Source organism: Talpa europaea, assembly GCF_964194135.1.
Source record: "Talpa europaea genome assembly, chromosome: 4".
NCBI lineage: Eukaryota > Metazoa > Chordata > Mammalia > Eulipotyphla > Talpidae > Talpa > Talpa europaea.
Genome location: NC_140070.1, coordinates 102084559 through 102106536, shown reverse-complemented (window position 1 = coordinate 102106536; position 21978 = coordinate 102084559). Strand labels below are relative to the sequence as shown.

Sequence of the window (21978 nt, the reverse complement as noted above, 5' to 3'; positions counted from 1 at the left end):
ATTGCAAGCTTTGCAGGTACACAAATAGCTCTTTGGAAAATTCCTATGACCCTGATGGAACTCATGAAAATGCAGGGCTGGAGGTCATCTTATAATGTTCCAACATTAGAAATATGTAGATGATGTGGAACACACAAGATAGGAAATTTGAACTGCATGGAACCAAAAGCTTGTCCATAGATTCTCCCAGTCTTACAGTTCACACAAGAAACTTGGTACTTGTTTTCCTAAATTTAGTAACAAACAAAAATTTGTATTATATTTACCAGTGATACCTAATTGACAAATGAGAAAGTGAGAAAAGAGAAGTGAGGAAATAAGACTGGCTGGACCTGGGAGCTGGTGCTGAAAAGTAGCAGAAAATAACATGGTAGAGAAGGACTGACCTTGGAGAGATCATTTATTTATTAAGTAACAGCTTGAAAGATATCAGAGAATATGGGGCATGGAAATTAGGTGATGAAAATAATACTAGAGTAATACCAGTATGGAGGCAGTGAGTAGAAAGTCAGAAAAGAACTGGGTTTTTTAATCTTCAGTTTATTTTTTGATTCCTACTAACTACTTTCTTTGTAAATTTGTATACCCTTGTGAATATAAAGGAACATTTTAAAATCTTTCCTTACATAGTCTTGAATTTTTCCATGTAGTTCTCCCTCACAATTTTCTGTACATTTTCTTTATATCCTTTTTTATTTGAAGTATTCTTTACAATTTTTATATTACTTTTCATATTTATATATACATGTAAATACATAGTGATTTTTTTTTTGACAATAGACATGCAGCAGGGATTTGGACAAGTCATGGCTTTCTAAAAGTCTTTAGTTCTGTGTGCTTAGAAAGCTATTCCGAAGAATATAGTAAATATAAATCTGGTGAGATTAACATTTTCTTTTATTTTTTATTGAGGTAGCATTGGCTCACATTATCGTTAGTATTTTGGAAGTATAGGATACCCCCTGCCCTCAGTATCACCACCAGAGTTGCACCCTTTACCAAACTGCCAATGGCAATTATACTACCTGTCATTGTTCTCCATTTCCTCTTTGTTCTCACCCCTGCCCCAACCTCTCCCTCTCTGGAAGTTTCAGTTCTGTAGTCAGCTTTCAAGGGTTAGTTTTTACATTTGTCTTTATTTGACTGAAGTGATAGAAGTTGTTTAGATAGTATCACTGTACTATTAACAGAAATGGGGAATTGTCAAGCAGAATTTTCATTCTCCTTCCTCTGTTTTTGATTTTTTTTTAAGATTATTTATGCATACAAGAGCTGGGGTACAGGCCAGAGGTGTGGGGGTTGAGAGGATTCACCAGAGACAGAGTGGGGAGCAGAACAGCAGACTGACCCAAGTACACTGCTGAGGGGAGCAGTGGACGAGTCAGGAGAGGTCTGCTACTCCTTGTGGGTTGTTCCCCTGGCTGGCTGGGGATTAAACTCCTGCTGCAGAGGCTGCAGACAGCTTCATAGGTTGCGTTTTAATCCCTTGTGCCACCAGGGAGGCTCTTGATTTTTTTTCTTTTTTTTCTTTTTTTCAATATAAAATCAAAATTTTAAGAACTGTTGTGGGTGGGGGGGGAAGCATATTGCATACTGTTGTTTGCATACATATTGTTTTTGTGCTGAAAAAATATCCACTAACATAGGATATCTTTTCCAACTCCCTAACATGATTTATAAAGCCCTCTAGTCTCCCTGCCCACTTTTCCTTGCCACACATCTAGCACCATTCTGTCTCTAGGCTCTAGCTGCACTTTCTTAACTGCAAGGCAGCAGGACTATGCACTCCCACTTCAGATAACTCCTTTCTTAGAGCATTCTTCCCAAATCATCCTCCCATGCTGTCACAGTAGTCTTTATTTTCCTTATTGTAATTTTTGGCTTACTTTTGTTCTTCCCTACAAATATCCCAGCACAAGGATCACCATTGTATTCACAGTGCCTAATTCAGTAGTGTGGATATAGTGAATGTTTGTTGACTGAAGGGACGAATAAATTTCAAAATGAATTGTACTCAACTTTAAGGAAATTACTAGGCTTGGATGTATTTTCCTTGACCAACCGCTAAAATGCTACTTTACAAAGTCTTATAGGGAAAAAAAATGCATTTAGAACCTTAGAGCCTATTACCCACCTCAGCACCGAAAATGAAAGAGGGAAACACCTCCAATACCAAACTTGTTTTCATGTCTTCTATAACTGAGAAATAGGGCAGAGCAGTAGAGCTGATATGGGATAGATACTAAATATTGGAAAGAGGATAAAAGTTGGGAATCTGGGAGTTAGCCATGGTGGAGGAACTGACAAAACAATATCGTCCTTTTTTTTTTTTTTTTTTTTTTACTGTCCTAAATTATGGTCAACTATAAAACAGATCTGCATCCAGCCTCATAGTTTTGTCTTTTATGAGTATCTCTTTTAATTAATACTTCCTTTTTTAAAATTTCAAATATGGGGTTACATTTTTTAAAGAACAATTGTAGATTTACAGAAAATTAAACAGTTTCCAATGCCCCTTTTATGCTTTCATCTAGTATCAACATCTTACATTAGTATGGTACATTTGTTATAGTAGGTGAATTGAGATTGATATTAACTAAAGTCTTAAAAGAATGAGAAAATAATGTGGAAACTTCTTGTTATATCTCTTTAAATGAAAAGAAAAACTTTGCAAATATTTACAAATCAGTTACCAAAACGTTAAGTTAAATCTGTACTTATTTTTAATCTTGCCATCATTTTTTGGTCTAAGTCTTCTTGCTAAGGATGACAAAGAACTTTCCAGAAATATTGAGAGGTCTGTTAAATTAGTTCCAGAGACTACTTTTTGCTGTGCTTGTAACACAGAAAACCACATTTATTGGAATATCTCTTATTAGAAAGTTGTCTTTGACTTATGGTTGTAAACCTGTGTGTACAGAAGTTTTACTTTCCCTTTAAACTTGTTTGGAGTGCCTGGCACATATTAGGCATCTAAGACCTATAACAACTTACTGAGTTAAATAATGAATGCATTAACACTTAATAACTCATTATGATCTCACCAATCTGGCTCTAACTCAATCTGGTGATGCTACTTCAAGTAAGACCACTTTGTTTAATCATTCTGAGTTCCTTAAAGATGATGTATAAGTACTTAGAGGCTCTGATGCAGCAAGGAACATTGGAGAAATGCTTCAATTTATTTCTAAAAAAATTAACTTTTGCATTAAGGTTTTCCTCAGTGCTTAACACACACTTATTTTCCAATGTCGTGTTTAGGTTGGAAGGTCAATAGTTACACAGAGATGATTATTTCATACTGAAGGAAATATAAGTTGTAATATAGCAAATGACTTACTTCTTGGTAGTTCTAAACACAATATTTATAATCTTTGTTCTGAATGTTTATAGACCTTGCAAATTAATGTCTAATTTGAAAAAGTAGCAATGAGGGAATAAAAACTCTTACCACTTGGCAATACCATGACTGGCTCTGTAAATCTTTGTTCATCTGCTGAAGGTAGATTTAGGGAGAGGATTAACACCATTCCCAGACTAGTTCCAACAAACAAACAAGGAGTGATGGTGGAATCATTTTTTCGAGAAAAGGACTCCATGAAGTATAGTGCTGTAATTGCTTCTTTAGAATCTTTGTCAATACTGGAGATGCTAGAACTTCTAGAGCGATTATAAGAATTTTCTCGGCTTTCTATGGAAATTTAAAAAACAAAAATGACATGTTAGTGTGTTTCCAGAAAAAGTAAAATCAGATTTAACATATGAAAACTAAAATTTTGTGGATAAGGTGAATTTGCTCTTTATTAACTGATCTGGAAAGCAGCTGATCCAGTTACCAGCTTATTTTGAAGTTGGAAAGACTGAAGTCCAAAAGTATAAATCATAAATTTAGGCAGAGATGGACCAGAACTGGAGTTTCCAGAGTTCCAGTTCATCATTTTTTCTCTACCTTACCTTTCAAGTTAAATGGAAATCTCTAATCTGAAAAAAATTTTTTTTAGCCTAAATAGTGAAGGTTAATTGTGCCTGGCTCCCATCTCTCTATTGTTGAAAGGAGATTTCTTAGCAATTCCCACTTAATGACAACATTGTGTCTGCTTACCGGAAGAGTAACATGTTTTGTGGCAAATACATTTCCCTAACACAATTTTTGGTTTAACTATATCTGGAGTAATTATAGTTATAAAAATTGAGCTATTTGCCAAGGCCAAAGAACAAGTGTTATCTTCCTGAATTAATTTCAAGCTGCCTATTTTTAATTCTAATCCAGTCCTAATTTTGCCAGAGGACAAATAAGAAGTTGTACAAGATGCCATCCTAGTAGCAGTGGTAATCTTGCTAGAGAGTTTCAGCCCACTTAAAGGAAACAGGGTAGTTTTAGGTTCTCCTACTCATCAATACTGGAACGTGTGTATACTCCAAGTATAAACTCACCACTTCAGTTAAACAATATTAAGAAAGTTGTATTCTTAAAAATCAGCCACTCTAGAGCATGAGTTCCTCATATTCCTCTTAGTCTTCTTTTCCTTTTGATAAGTACAAGTGTGACTATTTTTGTATAAAGAGGCTAATTTCCTCAGATGATCCTTTTTCTGGGGTGAAATATAGTATTGAAATGAAATATAGTATTCCTCATTTTCTTCCTTTCTATCCCTTAGCAAGTTTATAAAAATAATTGCTACAGAATTTTGAGATGGCAGGGAGCTTGGATATCATCTATGCATTTTACAGATCTGGTGACTGATATATATTAAAATAGTTTTCCTAGAATCCAGGACAGGTTAGAGGCAGAAATGTTTAAAACTCAAAATTACCAACTCTCAATCCAATGATTGAGCTCTGCTTCTTTTAACCTTTACATTTTGCTTTTGTTAAAACATTCCTAGTTATTAATTTACCAAAATGTTTCTATTTATGGTTTATCAACATTCAAAGGTGACTCATAGACACCTCGGAGAGGTAACATTTTATGTCAATGGACCAGATATAGTATGTCATAATATTAAAGAAACAGACTAAACAAATTTTATTGAAAAACATTTTCTGAAGAATAATTTAGATAATTACTATCATTTTTTTGAGGAGTGTTAATAGCACAGACACTATAGCAAATCTTCCTAAGATTATTTCTTCCTATTTCTCTCCCCAATTGGCAAAATTACAAGATTTCTTTTGTAAAAATTTTTGACCATCTACCTCTTGTGTTTTACTCCTTGTACCCATACTTTTTCCTAAATAAGCAAATAATCCTTCCTCTTTAAAAGCATGAAGATGAAGGTTATGAATTTTATATTTTAATATTTTGTCTTTTCCTTGGTCACTTTCACTTGACAGGAAATAGAGTTGCAAGATATTAAACAATTATGTACAGAGGGACATGTTAAGGGATTTACCACTGAGATGGAAAGAAACTGTTGCTGGGAGTGTAGAGAACAGAATAAGGCATACGTCTCCCTTTTTATAGAGGAAGTGGGAACCTACCAATAAGAAGAACATTTAGGTCTCAGAGATGAAGCAGATGGTGTGATGATGAATGAAATTTGAGTAATGGCAACAGCCCTACCAGGTCCTCAGTTACTCATTGGCTAGAGTTGACTGGAATTTTTATATCTTTTACATGTGACCTCTATCCTTGTTACCCTGTTCAAGTTTTAATTGCATCCACAAAAATTGGTATTTTTAACCTACCTTCTGTTGTAACTGGTAATGAAATTTCCATGCAAGCAGCTGACTGTGCTTTTCGAAACGGTGGTCTTCCAGGACCCCAGCGATTTACTTTTGAAACATCAGCACTAGAAAGACGTTTTCCAGAACTGCAACTCTGAGAAGTTGGACTTGTGCAGTGTCCATTTACATGATCTGTACCAAGAGGAAGACGGCAGCATAAATATCACAATTGAATCTTAATATAAGTGAATTCAAGAATGTAGAATAAAGGAAGAAAAATAAGCATTTCTTTTTGCTCAAACCAAATGAAGATAGCCAAGTCCTTGCTATTTTAAGAGTCACAGTTTCAGTAGTTAGCCAAAAATTTTATAAGATATTAAAATTCATTTTTTAAATTTTACTAGTTAACAGTTTGTATTCTACCACTTAATGACAATATGAAATAGATGAATGGTGTTGAACTTTCTTTTGGATAATTTAACTATGCATCTATTTACATAAGTTTTAGGAGTACTTCAAGTGCATAAAGTTTAAAATACAGAATGGAAGCATCTTAATGTGCAGTTGAGAGTGGTTCTTAAGATTATTAACTCTGCAGCCAGACTGGGCTCAAATCCCAGTTCTACCATTTACTTGTACAAATTACTGAAGTTTTAATGCTTTAGTTTCCTCTTCTGTAAATTATCTACTTAATAGTATATTTTGTGATAATAGGTGTCAGATGCCAGAACACTTGCTGGTATGCGGTAAACTCTGGGCAAAAATTGTCACACTTATTCCTGAGTATTGAATCTGCTTTTGTCTGAGACAAAGTGTTCTTTTAGAGCTTGTGAGTTTAGCTTTATTATGTTATACATAGCCTTTCTGTATTGCAGAGTTTGAGAACTTAAAATTGTTCATTTCCTGGATTCCCTTGCAACAAGTACAAGGATGAGAATTAGGTTTCAGCTTTTAAATGCACTAGTGTTTTACTCTTTTTTAAAAGATGAAAATTAACTTATTGAATACTTAATGCCAGGCATTTTATATGCATTACTCATTTATTTGCAACAACCCTGTAAAGTAGGTGCTTTATTGGCTTGATTTTTACAGACAAGGAAACTCAAGTTCAAAAAAAGGGCTTCAGGAAATTGTGTAATGTTACATAAATAGTATTCATGGAAGTTTCACTGAGGTATAATCCATATATATAATTGTAAGATATTTAAAGTAGATATTGTGATTTGCTATACATACATTCTGTGAAAGGATTTCCAACATCTAGTTAATTAACACACCCATCTTTTTATAAGAGCATTAAGTTCTACTCTAGCAATTTATATTTTATTACAGTTGTTGTTAACTATAGTCATGTTTTACACAACAAGCGCCTCAAGTCTTCATCTTACAGCTGACAGTTTGTATCTTTTTATAAATCTTTCAGTGAGAAAACTTTCCAGGTTTAAGAAAACTGCTTATCCTCTTAGACTGGCCACTTTTGTTTGTTACCCAGTTCAGTCAGTAATTATCACAAAGGTAACTGGGAAAAAGGCATATGCTACAAGTCAGCAAATTTATGAAGTTAAACAATTGTGGATAAAAAATAACACAGAAGAGTCACTTCTTGAACATAAAGAAATAAAAAAACTAGGAAGCTTTGCTGAACTAGAAATACCTGCAAAACAACTCATGCCCTGAAACACTCAGGGCCCTTGGCCAATGGAACTCAGCTCTGAAACAAAGACCAAATCAGAATCCACCTCAGATGCAACACAGTTTATGCCTCATCCCAAACTCATGGATCTCTGGCAGTCCAAGGCAGAAGATGTAGATATGTACAACACTAAGCTGAAATGGTCTGCATAGCTACAAGATGTATAAAGTTGCAAATAATGATTATAATACAGTTACAATAATGGTAACTGACACATATAACTTAAACCCAGTTTTCCCCTTACCTCTTCTAATGTATAGACCAACCACATGAGTTATTAAAACATAAACTGTGAACATGGTTCAAACAATATTAAATGACTGGGGAGGGCAGAGGTAGAGTAGAGGTAGAGTAGGATTCATCTGATGACTTTTAAGGGTGTTTATTAAAAGAAGAGTAAACACATACTGGTAAAACTAAAATATGAAAAAATATGTATGTGTATATATACACATTTAAACCCATATATTTGCTTTAGCTTTCCCGAATTAATGTCAGCTAAATTAGAATGGTTTGTGGAAGGGATGTATCATACCCATCTCCCTTTTTATGTTTCACAGAGCTGGGATAAAATATCCATATTTTATGGTCAAAAAGAAAAGTCATATACTATATACTAAATAAGGCAATATACTAAATAATTCCAACTATTTGACATTCTGGAAAAGGCAAACTATGGAAATAACAAAAATTTAGTGGTTGCTGGGATTAAGGGGGAGGGAGTGAAGAATAAGTTGACAAAGATTTTTTTAGTGCAGTAAAACTGTTTTGTATTATACTGTATTAAACTAAAATGGTGGATACATGTCAAAACACCAAGTATGAATCCTCCTATAAACTATGGATTGTGGGTGATAATGATCTTTTTTTTTTTTTTTAAGATTTATTTATTTATTTATACAAGCACTGGGTACAGTCAGAAGTGCGGGAGGGTGAGAGCACCAGAGCCACAGCGGGGAGCAGAGCAGGCAGAAGGACCGAAGTACACTGCTGAGGGGAGCAGCAGGCGGCAGGAGAGGTCTGCACGCCATGCGGGACCCTCCTCCGGTGGCTGGGGAGCAGCTGGGATTGAACCGGCGCTGCAGAGGCTGCAGGCAGCTTCGCAACCCAGCGCTCAACCGCTGCGCCACCGGGGAGGCCTGATAATGATGTCTTAATATAGTTTCATCAATTATAACAAGTACACTAGTCTGATGGAGACTGTTAATAGTGGGGGACACTATGCATGTGTGGGGCCAGAGGGAATACAGCCTCTATATTTTCCACTCAATTTTGCTGTAAACCTAAACTTGCTCTAAAACATTAAAAAATTAAGTTACATTATTTTAAAAATGTATACAGAGCTCATGTATTTTTCACCCACTTTCCCCACCAGAAAAATCTTGCATAACTACAACTATAATTCAAAGTCAAAACCAAGAAGATGACATTTGTATAATTCAGAGCTTTGTCAGATTTTATCAGTTTTAGATAGACTTATTTGCTTTTGTGTGTATGTACATATAGATCTGTGTAATTTGTCATATATGAGGTGTGGGTAACTACCACTGCAATCAAGATGCAGAACTGTTACATCACCACAAGTATCTCCAGCATCACTCTTTTCAACCATATTACTCCTTGCCTTCCCCTTACATGTTCCATATTTTGACAAACACTAATCAGATTTACATCTCCAAAATTTTGTTATTTCAAAGTTGCAATATAAACGGATTAATTTTTAAGGTCAGTTTCCCCACATCCCCCACCTCAGCACAGCTCTCTTGAGATCCATACAAGTTATATATCAATATGGTCAGGCATTGTTACTGATGGGGATCAGTTTGAGAAATGCATTGTCAGGTGATTTTTGTCATTGTGTGAATGTCATAGAGTGTAATTACATAGACCTAGATGCTATCGCCTGCTACATACTGAGGCTCTGACTCTATTGTGTAGCCTTTTGGCAGGACCATTGTATATGTGGTCTATCGTTGATGAAATGCCACTAATCATACATAATTGCTTTTTTGACGCTAAATAGTATGCCATGGTATGATGTACAGTTCATTAAACCATTCACCATCTGAAGGACACTTGGGTTGTTTCTAATTTTTGGCTATTAAAATTAATGCTGCCAAAAACTATATATATATATATGTATATTTGAATGGAGATCAGATTTCATTCTTTAGAATAAGTAACATTTTGCATTTTCACCAGCAGAGTATGAGTTCCAGTTGATCTCTGCTACCCCATCATCACCTAATTGTGTCAATAATTTTAACTTTAGCTATTCTAGTGCATATTTAGTAGTATTAAGTGCAGAGCCCTGGTCTATTCTTTTGACTTCAAGAAGTTGGCATTCTAATCTCTACCTGTAGCCTGTATAATAAAAACACATTCCTATATCCGTCCCATATACCCATTTTTTCTTTAATTCTTTTTGCGTCTATAAATGTTAAATGTGGCTGAGCTGAATATGACCAAATGTATTGGCAGAAAGAGGGTTATTTCACCAATAACAATGGAGATCTTTCAGATACGAAGGCTGATGTGAAAATAGAGATTTGATAACAAACCAATTAGACACAAGACAGTCTTGCTTTAAGAGTTGCAAGTACACCAACAGAAAACATGAATTGAATACATACTGTATACTGTTTGGGGCAGTAACATTTATGTAAGTCTAAACAATGGTATATTGGGGTCATAAGGACTCATGTAAGTTACTCATTTTGTAGTTGAGAAACTGAGGGTTGGAGAGGGAAGTGACGTGTCCAAATCAGTAAGTTTTGAAATTAGAAAGTGTGAGTCTTCCAACTTCTTTAAATTTCAATATTATTTAGGCTATTCACGTTTTGACATTTCCACATGAATTTAAGGAGGTGTTCCATTCTGTGTAAAAAGAGCATTGGTATTTTGATGGGGACTGCATGACTTTATTAGATTGTTTTGGATCATACTGCTATTTAAACAATATTAAGCCTTTCTTTTTTTTAATTTTCATAATTTATTTATATCTTTTACATCATCGTGCATTTCCTGTAAAATTCCCACCACCAGTTCACCCGTTAACCTTTACCATAGTCCCCTGTGCTCTTCTCTCCCGTTTTGATCCCTTTTCCTCCATCTGCCTCAAAGAATGTCTCTTATTTATAGTTGCCTGCTAGTTTTATTTTATTGTTATTTTTTTCCCGATTCCTTATTTGGTTCCCCTATATTCCGCCTATTAGTGAAACCATTCGATATTTTTCTTTTTTCTTCTGGCTTATTTCACTGAACGTGATCCCTTCTTGCTCTGTCCATGTTGCTGTGAATGACATGAGTTTGTCTTTTTTGATTGCTGAATAGTATTCCATGGTGTATATATGCCACATCTCTTGATCCAGTCATCTATTTTTGGGCATTTGGGTTGTTTCCATGTCTTACCTACTGTAAACAGTGCTGCAATAAACATAGGGGTGCAGGTATCTTTTTGAATTATTTTTTTTCTGTGTTCAACATCCCTTATAATCAGGGAAATTCAAATCAAAACCACAATGAGATACCACCTTACACCAGTGAGAATGCACATATTAAAAAAGCAGGAAACAACAAATATTAAGCCTTTCAATCCATGAACATGTCTTTTCATTCATGTAGGTCATCTTTAATTTCTCTTAGCAATGTTTTGTATATACTGTGTACAATGTTATACCTATTTAGTTAAATTTATTACTAGGTACTTTATTCTTTCAGATACTTGTAAATGACATTTAAAATTATTTTACAAAAATTTCATTGGTTTATAGAAACACAAGTGGTTTCTGCAGGTTTATCACAAACCCTGTAATTTGCTGCATTTATTAGCTCTGGTTGTTCTTTGTGATTCTATGGGATTATATATATATATATATATATATAAAAAACATGTATACACACATATACATTATCATGACATCTGTTAATAGTGATAGTTTTAATTTTTCCAATATGGGAATTTGGTTGTCTTTTTTTTTTTTTTTTTTTGCCAAATTTCTCTGGCTAGAACTTCTATTATGAGATAGACATGGTGAAAACACGAAAGAAATGGTGAAAACGGGCATCCTTGCTCTGTTCTAAATCTTAAGGAAGAAAGTTTTCACTCTTTTACTTTTTTTTTTTTTTTTTTAAGATTTATTTATCCATACAAGCACTAGGTACGATCAGAAGCATGGGAGGGTGAGAAAATTCACCAGAGCCAGAGCGGGGAACAGAACAGGCAGACTGATGAAATACGCGGCTGAGAGGAGCAGCGGGCACGGCAGGAGAGGTATGTGCGCCCTGTGGGACCCTCGCTGGTGATCGAACCGGCACTGCAGAGGCTGAGGGCAGCTTCGCAGCCCAGAGCTCAACTGCTGCGCCACCAGGGGAGGCCCTTCACTATTTTACTGATGATTGGGATGCTGTTCATGGGTTTTTCATGAATACCTTTATCAGGTCAAGGAAGTTCCCTTCTCTTCCTAGTTTTCTAAGTGCTTTTTATCATAAAAGAGCATTTACAAATGCTTTTTCTATGTCAGTTGAGATCATCATATTTTTTCCTTTCATTTTATTAATGTGGTTTTTATATTTCATTTTCTGATGTTGAACCATCACTGCATCTCTGGGATAGATTCTATTAGGTATTGGTATGCAATCTGTTAATATGCTATTGAATTTTGTTTGATAGTATTGAGAATTTTTGCATGTATGTTCATAAGGCCTGTTGGACTGTAATTTTCTTGTGGTATTCTTTGTTTAGCTTCAAAATAGGGGTAATGCTTATGTCATAAAATGGATTAGGAAATGTTACTACGACAGTTTTTTTTTTTTGTTGTTGTTGTTGTTTTTTTTTGAAGCGTTTGAAATGACTGGAATTTCTTCTTTAAATATTTGGTCACTTTCACCATCCTGGACTTTGTTGGGAGGTTTTTGAGTACTGACGCAATGTTTTTATTTTTTATAGTTATTTGCTGATTTTCCCTTTGGTTTGGAGTCTGTTTTGATCTAGGACTTTGTCCATTTAATCCAGGTTATGTAATGGTGGCATACAATTGTTCTTAGTATTCTCTTGTAATCTTTTTATTTCTATAAGGTTGATAATAATATCCCACTTTTATTTATGGATGTGTCTCTGTGTGTTTTCTCTCCTATTTTTTTAGTCCAGGTAAGGGTTTGTCAATTTGCTGAACAACCAACTTTTGGTTTTACTGATCGTTTTTCTAGTCTGTTTTTATCTGCTCTCAAATCTCTATTATCTTCTGTCTGCTTTATGTTTAACTTGCTTTCCACAAGTGAATGAGGTGTACATTTAGATTATTGCACTGAGATCCTCCTTTTAATGTAGGCATTTACAATGCTATAGATTTTTTTTCTGGGTTTTCTCTTTTGTGCAATCCATATTTTTAACTTTTTCTTTTCATTTGTCTCAAATTATTTTGAATTTCCTGTCTGACTTTCCCTTTGATATATTGGTCACTTAAGAGTGTGCTCTTTTAATTTCCAAATTCTATAAATTTTTCAGTTTTTCTTCTGGTCTCTAGTTTTATTCCATTATAGTTAGAAGGAAAGTTTTGCATGATTTTCATTTATATATGTATATATGTGTGTGTTATTTATATATATATAAATTTTTCGACATCCATGTCCCCCTTATATTCCTTGTCCCTTTTCTTCCCTCCTCCCTCTTAACCTCAGAGCACTAATGATGTGTATTAATGTCCACTGGTTTTTGAGAGTGCTTTATATTATTGAATTGCATGCCACTTACACGTCGAGTATTTGCTTTTATCAATCTGACTTACTTTGCTGCACACAATTCTCTCAGATTCCCTCCATATTGTTGAGAGTGGCTCTATTTCATTCTGTCATATGACCATATATACTACATGGTATGGATATACCACATCTTCTTGATCCACTCATCAGTTAATGGATATTTAGGCATTTAGGCTACTTCTGTGTCCTAGCTATTGTAAATAATGCTGCTATGAAATTGTGGAATGTATGGGTTTTTGTGTTGATGATTTCATATCTTTGCAATTTGCCCAAGAGTGGCATTGCTGAGTTGTATAGTATTTCCATTTTTAGTTTTTAAGGTAAATCCATATTGCTTGTCGTAGTAGTTGTACCAGTTTACATCCCTCACTAACAGTACCTTTTCTCTGGTTCCTCTCCAGCACTTGTTGGAGGTCTTTTTATATATGCCGTTCTCATGGGCATGAGATACAATCTCGTGGCTTTAACTAGCATCTCTTTTATTAGAAGCAAGGATAAACATTTTTTCATAGTCTTTTGCTCATCTGGATAAACTTTTTGGTGAACTGTCCTATTTGCTGCCTACTTATTAATTGGGTTGTTAATTTTTTTATTGTTGAATTGTATGAGCTTTTAAATCTTGGACATTAATCCCTTGTCATGTATATATTGTGTAAATATTTTCTACCATTCAATAGGATGTTATTTTAATTGTGTTTTCTTTTGCTTTATAAAAGCTTTTCAACTAGTGATAATCCCAATTGGTTTTTTTGCTTTTATTTCCCTTGCCATTGGGGTTTAGTCACCAAAAGTATCTTTATCATTATCTTTATCAGCATGGACTGTATCAGTAATGTTTTCTCCTTTGTATTTTATTGTTGCATGTTTTATATCTAAATACCCATCTGGAGTTTATTTCTGTTCATGGGATTAGCAAATGATCTACCTTACTTCTTCCATTTGTGGCTTTCCAATTTTCCTGGCACTATTTATTAAAGAGATTTTCCTTTCCCCATTTTATGCTGATAGCTGCTTTATCATAGATTAGGTGCTGGTTTGTACATGTATTTATTTCTGGATTTTCAATTTTATTCCCTTGATCTATGTATCTATTTTTGTGCCAATATCATATTGTTTTTAATACTGCTTTTTATAGTAAAGTTTGAGGTCTGGTAATGTGATACCTCCATTCCTCCTTTTTTCTCAGGGTTGTTTTTATAATTCGAGGCTTTTGTGGTTCCATAGACATTTCAGTACTTTTTTTGTTCACTTACTTTCTCTGAAATACATAACTGATATTTTCATGGGGATTGCATTCAATTTATATATCCTCTTAGGCAGAATAGCCATTTTTATTATATTGATTTCTCCCCACCCATGAGCATGGGGATATCCTTTCATGTTCTCATGTCGCTAAGTCCTTCAGTAACACCTTGTAATTTTCATTTTATAGTTCTTCTACCTCCGCACATAGGTTGATTCCAAGGTATTTAATTCTTTTTGAAGCAACTACAAATGGAGTCAATTTCTCAATTTCTTTTGCTTCTTGTTTGTAGTTTGTATGTAAAATGGCTATGGACTTTTGTGTTGATTTTGTAACCAGCCACTTTGTCGTATTATTTATAGTTCTTACTAACTGTTTGATGGTGTCTTTAGGATTCTCTATTTTTGTGAGTATAGAAATATTTTCTGATTTGAATTTCCTTTATTTCCTGTGTTTGATAGATTTAGCCAAAACCCCTAGTACTGTTAAACAAGTCATGACAATGGGAATCCTTGTCTTGTTCTTAAGCTTAAGGAGTAAGCTTTCAGTTTTTCACCATTAAATATTATTATATATTGGCTGCTGGTTTGTGATATTTGGCCTTTTATTCCCATCTTTTTTAGGATTTTTACCATAAATGCATGCTCAATCTTATCAAATGCTTTCTCTGTTTCTATTGATATTATATGACTTTTATCTTTGCTTCTGTTGATGTGATCTATTACATGAATTGATTTACATATAGTGAGCCATTCTTGTATCCATGGGATATATCCCACTTCATCCTGGTATATAATCCTTGTGATAAATAGTTTAATTTGTTTTGTTAGTATTTTGTTGAAGATTTTTGCATGATGGTCAATCAGGGATATTGGCATATAATTTTCTTGTTTGTCTGGTTTTGGTAACAGAGTAAGTAGTAATTTTCATCTTTTTAAGTTTTTAGTTTGTGGTGTAACATATGTTCTATGCTGAAGAATGTTTCAGGTACACTTGAGAAGAATATGTATCCTACATTTGTTGTGTGGAATACTCTATATATGTCTGTTAAGGCAAGTTGATTCATAGTGTTATTCAAGTTTTCTATTACCTTTTTGATCTCCTGTCTAGATTTTCTATCCATTATAGAAAGTAGACTATTGAATTCTCCAGCTATTATTACAGAACTGTCCAATTCTCCTTTCAATTTTATCAATATTTTCTTCATATATCTTGAGCTCTGCTATTAGGTGCATAATTGCTTACAATGGTTAGTTACATCTCAATGACTTGAACCTATTGTCAATAGATAATGTCCTTTGTCTCTTGTAACAATTTTGGACTTAAAGTATACTTTGTCTTGTATCCCATCCTTTCATTTTGGTCTACAGGACTCCCTTTAGTATTTCTTATACTAAATTTTGCCAGAGACAGAATTCTTTGTTGACAATTTTCTTTCAGCACTTTAAATGTCATCTCACTGCCTTCTGTTAATTCTATTGATGAGTCACTGCTCTCTTTTTAAGACCTTCACTTTGTAAAGTTTGATTGTAGTGTCCCACTGTGAATCTTTTTGAGTTTTATCTATTGTAATTTTTAACTCCAGAATTTCTACTTGGTTCCTTTTTCTAATCTCTACTTCTTTACTGATAGTGCTTATTTGTTCATTCATAATTATGCAAGATTCTTTTTTTAAGATTTTTTATTTATGCATACAAGAGTTGGGGTGTAGACCAGAGATGCAGGGGGTGAGAGGATACACCAGAGACGAGTGGGGAGCAGAACTGGCAGATTAACTGAAATACACTGTTGAGGGAAGCAGCAAGCGAGATAGGAGAGGTCTGCTGTGCCATGTGGGTCTGGCCAGGGATTGAACTAGTGTTGCAGTGGCTGCCGATAGCTTCATAGTGCTGAGACTTAACCCCTTGTGCCACCAGGGAGGCCTCAAGATTCTTAATTGTTTTTTCATGTATGCTTATTTTAGCTTCATAATTTATTTCACTTTCAAAAAATTATTACTCCCTGAGTATCCTAAAGCATTTTTATAGTATTGTTATTCTTATCACACAAATTTTATATGGAATGAAATATTATAGTTAATTTTAGATCTTAGTATTAGGTTTCTTTATTAATCTAGATGTTTTCTTTTTTAGACATTTATTTTTCAAGTTGTGGTAATATTAGGACTCTTCCCATCAGGTATCACCACCATGGTGCACCCACCATCGAATCACCTATAGTCCACCACCATAGTCCATTGTGCTTCCTTCCCTATTTGTGATTTTTATCTTTCTTTAGATCCCTTTGTTTGTTCTCTATTTCTTTGTTTTTAAAGATGTATTTATTAATGATACAACAACTGGGGTACAGGCCAGAGGTGTGGGGGGTGGTGAGAGGATTCACCAGAGACAGAGTGGGGAACAGAACAGGCAGACTGACTGAAATACACTGCCGAGGGGAGCAGCATGCGAGTCAGGAGAGGTCTGCTGCGCCATGAGAGTAGCTCCCTGGCTGGCCAGGGATCGAACTCATACTGCAGTGGCTGCGGACAGCTTCATAGGTTGCACCTTAACCCCTTGCGCCACCAAGGAAGCCCTGCTCTCCACTTCTGTAAAAATTTCTTTGCAGTTGCTCTCCACTAATTTGTAGATCCCTAATGTACAATTGTCATAGTTTTTGTTCCATAATATTATTGAGGATATGAAAAAAAATCTAGCTCCTGATCTAAATACTAAGTTAGAAACCAGCCCAATAGTTGTTTGAGGGTTTAAAATCTCACAGGTTATAGGGGTGAGTTGCTTTTGTTTTCTATCTTTTGTTGTTAGTTTCTTTTCTTTTTTTTTTAAGATTTATTTATGCATATAAGAGCTGGGATACAGGCCAGAGATGCAGGGGGTGAGAGGATTCACCAGAGACAGAGTGGGGAACAGAACAGGCAGACTGACTGAAATACACTGCTGAGGGGAGCAGCAGGCGAAACAGGAGAGGTCTGCTGCGCCATGTGGGTTGCTCCCTGGCTGGTCGGGGATCGAACTAGTGCTGCAGAGGATGCAGATTGCTTCATAGTGTGGTGCTTAACCCCTTGCACCGTAAGGGAGGCCCTCTGTATAATTTTTAATCCTACATTATTTGGTTTATTAAAATTTATAATGTATCATTGTGGATAGTACATTCCATCACTATAAATATAAGCACTTTTCTACTTTATTGAGCTCAATTTTGATATTCACATCATATTTAATAGATATTAACATGTTTCATTTTTATGTGATATAACATGTTTACTTTTGCCAGTGGTTGTCTAATATACTGTACTACTAAATTTTGAATCACTTTTCTTTAGGTGTTTGTTGTAGGATTTTGTTTTGTGATACATATTGAAAGTCTTATAAAAAGTAAATTATTTTACTAGTAACTGTTGATATGAGAGACATCTCTTTAGTTCTGTCATTAAAAAATATCTAGCACTTTTAATTAATTATCTGGGAGACAATTTACATACCACTCTCTGCCTTTTCAATTAATGAATAAATTTTCCCATAATAAACTCCTTTAAGAGAAGCTTTGGTCAAGAATAGAATGAGACCTTTCAAGTCACCCCTCACCCCAAAAGGCAGAGAAAATAAAAATTTCAAAGAACTGCTTTAAAAATACATTTAACATTTATTTTAAAATAAAACACATAAATGATATTTAAATCATATTTTTTTTAGTGTCTATTCAGATCCTCTGCCTGTTTTTTAATTAGGTTTAGTTAAGTTTTGATTTTTTAAATATATTTTGGATATTAACCTCTTGCTGGATATATCATGTACAAATATCTCCTCTCATTGTGTGATGTCTTTTTGTTTTTTGTTTTGTTTTAAAGATTTATTTATTTATTTATTTATACAAGCACTGGGTACAGTCAGAAGCACGGGAGGGTGAGAGAATTCACCAGAGCCAGAGTGGGGAACAGAACAGGCAGACTGACAAAGAAATACACTGCTGAGGGGAGCAGCGGGCAGCAGGAGAGGTCTGCGCGCCATGTGGGACCCTTGCTGGTGGCCGGAGATAGAACCAGCGCTGCAGAGGCTGCCGGCAGCTTCTCAGCCCAGTGCTCAACCGCTGCTCCACCAGGCGAGGCCCAAGATGTCTTTTTGTTTTAATGATAATTTCTATCACTTGCAGAAATTTTTACTTTGATGTAGTTCCATTTGTTTATTTTTACTTCTGTTTCCTTTCCATTAAGAGTCAAATCCCCAAAGATCAAGGATGCATTTAACTTATTTTTTTTTACTATGTATTTTATGGTTTGAGGCCATGTGTCCAATATTTATTTATAGGTTTTGTGTGTGGTGTTAAATTGTGAACTTTTTTTTTCTTTTGGCATGTTATCCAGTTTTCCCAAACCATTTATCAATTCATTGTCTGCTCTTGGCTCATTTGTCATAAACTAGATAGCCATACATGTGTGGCTTTATTTCTGGGCTCTCAGTTCTGTCCCATTGAACCCTGTGTTTTTGACCCAATACTATGAAGTTTAGATTAAATTCAATTTTGTAGGATAGTTAGACAAAATGAAGCCTGATTCCTTCATTTTCTTTTTTTTCAGGATTGTTTTAATTATTAAGTTCTTCTGTAGTTTATTATCTTACATCATTATTTGTTCTATTTCTGTGGAGGATGAAGTTGGAATTCAGTAGGGACTTAATCTGTGTATAGCTATAGGTGCTATGATCATTTAATGATGTTCATTCTTACCAATACATGAGCGTGAAATAGCTTACCACTTCATTTTATTTTCTTCTATTTCTTTCAATAATCTCTTTATGATTTTCAATGTATTGGTCATTCACTTCTTTGGTTAAATTCATTCTAAGGTATTCTTTCTATTTAATGTGATTATAAATGGGGTGGTTTTTCTGATTTCTCTTTTTGCTAGTTTGTCATTTGCACATAGACATATAACAGATATTTTGTAGCCTGTCATGTTACTGTATTTATTTATTTATGGAATCTTAGGAATTTTCAAGGTATATTATCATTCACTGTCAAACAGCAATAGTTTCAGTTCTTTCCCAAAATCGATGCCTTACTTCCTTTTCTAATTGCTGTGGTCAGGACTTCTAGCACTATATTGAGTAATAATAGTGAGAGAGACTATCCTTGTGGTTTGCCTGATCTTAAAGAAAAACCTGTCAGTTTTTTACCATGATTGGGGCTGTGGGTTGTCATATATAGCCTTTACATGTTGAATTTTGTTACTTCTATACCCATTTTGAGAGTTTTATCATAAAAGAATGTTGAATTCCTCTTTTCTTTGTTCATTCAAATGGACATGTTATTTTTGTCCTGCTTTTGTTGATGCAGTCTATCATGTTTATTGATTTGTATATATTGACCTGTCCTAGAATCTCTGGAGGAAGTTCCACTTGATCCTGGAGTATGATTCTTTTAATGTATTGCTGAATTTAATTTGCTAATATTTTGTTGAGATTTTTGCATCAATGTTTATCAGAGATACTGGTCTTTAATTTTCTTTCTCTCTCTCTTTCTTTCTTTCTTTTTTTTTTTTTTTGTGATGTCCTCGTCAGACTTTAATATCAGAGTAATGCTGGTCTCATAAAATGTTTGGAATTCCTTCCTGCTTGATTTTTTTTTTTTTAAGAAGTGAAAAGAATAAGCATGGTTCTTCTTTGAACATCTGATAGAATTCATTGGTGAAGCCATCAGCTCCCGGTCTCCTGTTTTCTGGATAGGTTTTTGATGGTTGTTCCAATTTCCTTACTTAACATCAGTCTGTTCAGATTTTCTATTCTGATTTAACCTTGGACTATTGTTTGTTTCTAAGAATGTATCCATTTCTATTACATTATCCAATTTTTTGGTATATACATGTTCTTATCCTTTATATTTCTACAGTATTTATTGTAATTTCTCCTTGTTTCAGATTTTAATTATTTGTATTTTATCTTTTGTGAACCTGGCTAAAGACTTGTGTATTTGTTTATTTTTCTCAACTCTTGGTTTCATTGGTGCTAATATTTGGCATATATTTTTGCACTCAAATGTTGGGCACACATGTATTCATAAGTGTTATTTTTTCCTGCACATCTTTGTCTCTTGTTATCTTTCTTGGTTGGAAGTATCTATTTATATGATGAAAGTATAGCAGTCCTTTTTTATATTTTCTATTGGCTTGAAGAACTACTTTCCATCACTTCAATTTGATCCCCTCTATAGTTTATTTATTTCTTTTTTTTAAAGATTTATTTATTTATTCATACAAGCTGGGGTACAGGTCGGAGGTACGGGGGGGAGCTGAGAGGATTCACCAGAGACAGAGTGGGGAACAGACCAGGCAGACTGACGAAAGTACACTGCTGAGGGGAGCAGCGGGTGAGACAGGAGAGGTCTGCCTCGCCATGTGGGAATATCCCTGGCTGGTCAGGGATCGAACTCATGCCACAGAGGCTACGGATTGCTTCATAGCGCAGTGCTTAACCCCTTGCGCCACCAGGGAGGCTCTCCCTTTATAGTTTAAGTGAGGCATGGAAGTAGCATCTAGTTGGATTTTGTTTTGCCAATCCATTCAGCCACTCTATGCCTTTTGATTGGTGAGCTCAGTCCATTTACATTTAGGGTGATTTATTGATATGAGAGATATTTATTTATATACTACCATTTTGTGTTTTGTTTTCTGGTTCTATTTTTTGCCTTACTTAGTTTTGGGGAACTTTTTTTCAATTTATGTAGAAGAGCTCCTTTCAGCATTTCTTGGAAGGAAGGGTCTATTCTAGTGAACTCCTTAAGTTTTTTGTTTGTATGGGAAAACCTTTATTTCTCTCTCATAGCTAAAGAGTGGTTTGTGCCATAGTATATTCATAACAGCAGTTTTTATCTTTCATTATTTTGAATATGTCCATCCACCAGCTCCTGGTCTTGAGAGTTTCTCTTGAGAGGTGTAATGATAGCTGATGGAGTTCCTTTATAAATTACCTGCTTTTTCTCCCTACTTGCTTTTAATAGTCTCTCTCAGAATTCTGATCATTTTACTAATGTATTTTATTATAGGATTCTTTGCATTTAGTTCACCGTGTGTTCTGTTAGTTTCATGGACTTTTATATTCAGTTCCTACCCCAGATTTGGGAAGTTCTTATTACTTTGAATAAACTGTTTCTTCTCTCTCTCTTTACCTTCTGGAATACTCAAAATCCTTATGTTAACTTTCCTACCAGAGCTGGATAGCTCTTGTAGTATTCATTTTTGTAAAATATTTCACTCTTCTTCCTGAATCATTTCTAGGTTTCTATCTTTGAGCTCACTAATTGATTCTTCCATTATGTCTAATCTATTTCCATAGCTTTCTATAGCAGTCTGGTTTCATTGAGGTCTTCGTATTGAATCTTTCTTGCTCATTAGTTCAATATATACCTCCTGTGAACTAATTTTATTTTGTACCTGTGTGCATCAAGATGCTTTTCTGAGTTTTCTTGTCTCTCTTTGAATTACATTTATTAGTTTCTTGTATCTTATTGAGTTCCTTCATAACAGCAATTTTGAATTCTAAGATACGGATATATAATCATCCATTTCTTTGAGTCTGAATTCTGTATTTTTTTTCTCTTCTTGTGATGTCATGTTAACCTTGAG

General features: G+C 34.6%; 1 protein-coding gene across 1 annotated transcript in view; it reads right to left on the bottom strand.

The window, feature by feature from the left end:
- Window positions 1–21978, bottom strand: part of STXBP5L (syntaxin binding protein 5L) — a gene marked incomplete at both ends in the record, with an annotated part of 193095 nt that overhangs the window by 15086 nt on the left and 156031 nt on the right. The window contains 2 exons of the mRNA XM_084232675.1: window positions 3452–3691; window positions 5689–5859. Coding sequence (XP_084088801.1) covers window positions 3452–3691; window positions 5689–5859 — 411 coding nt within the window. The remainder of the gene's footprint in view (window positions 1–3451; window positions 3692–5688; window positions 5860–21978) is intronic.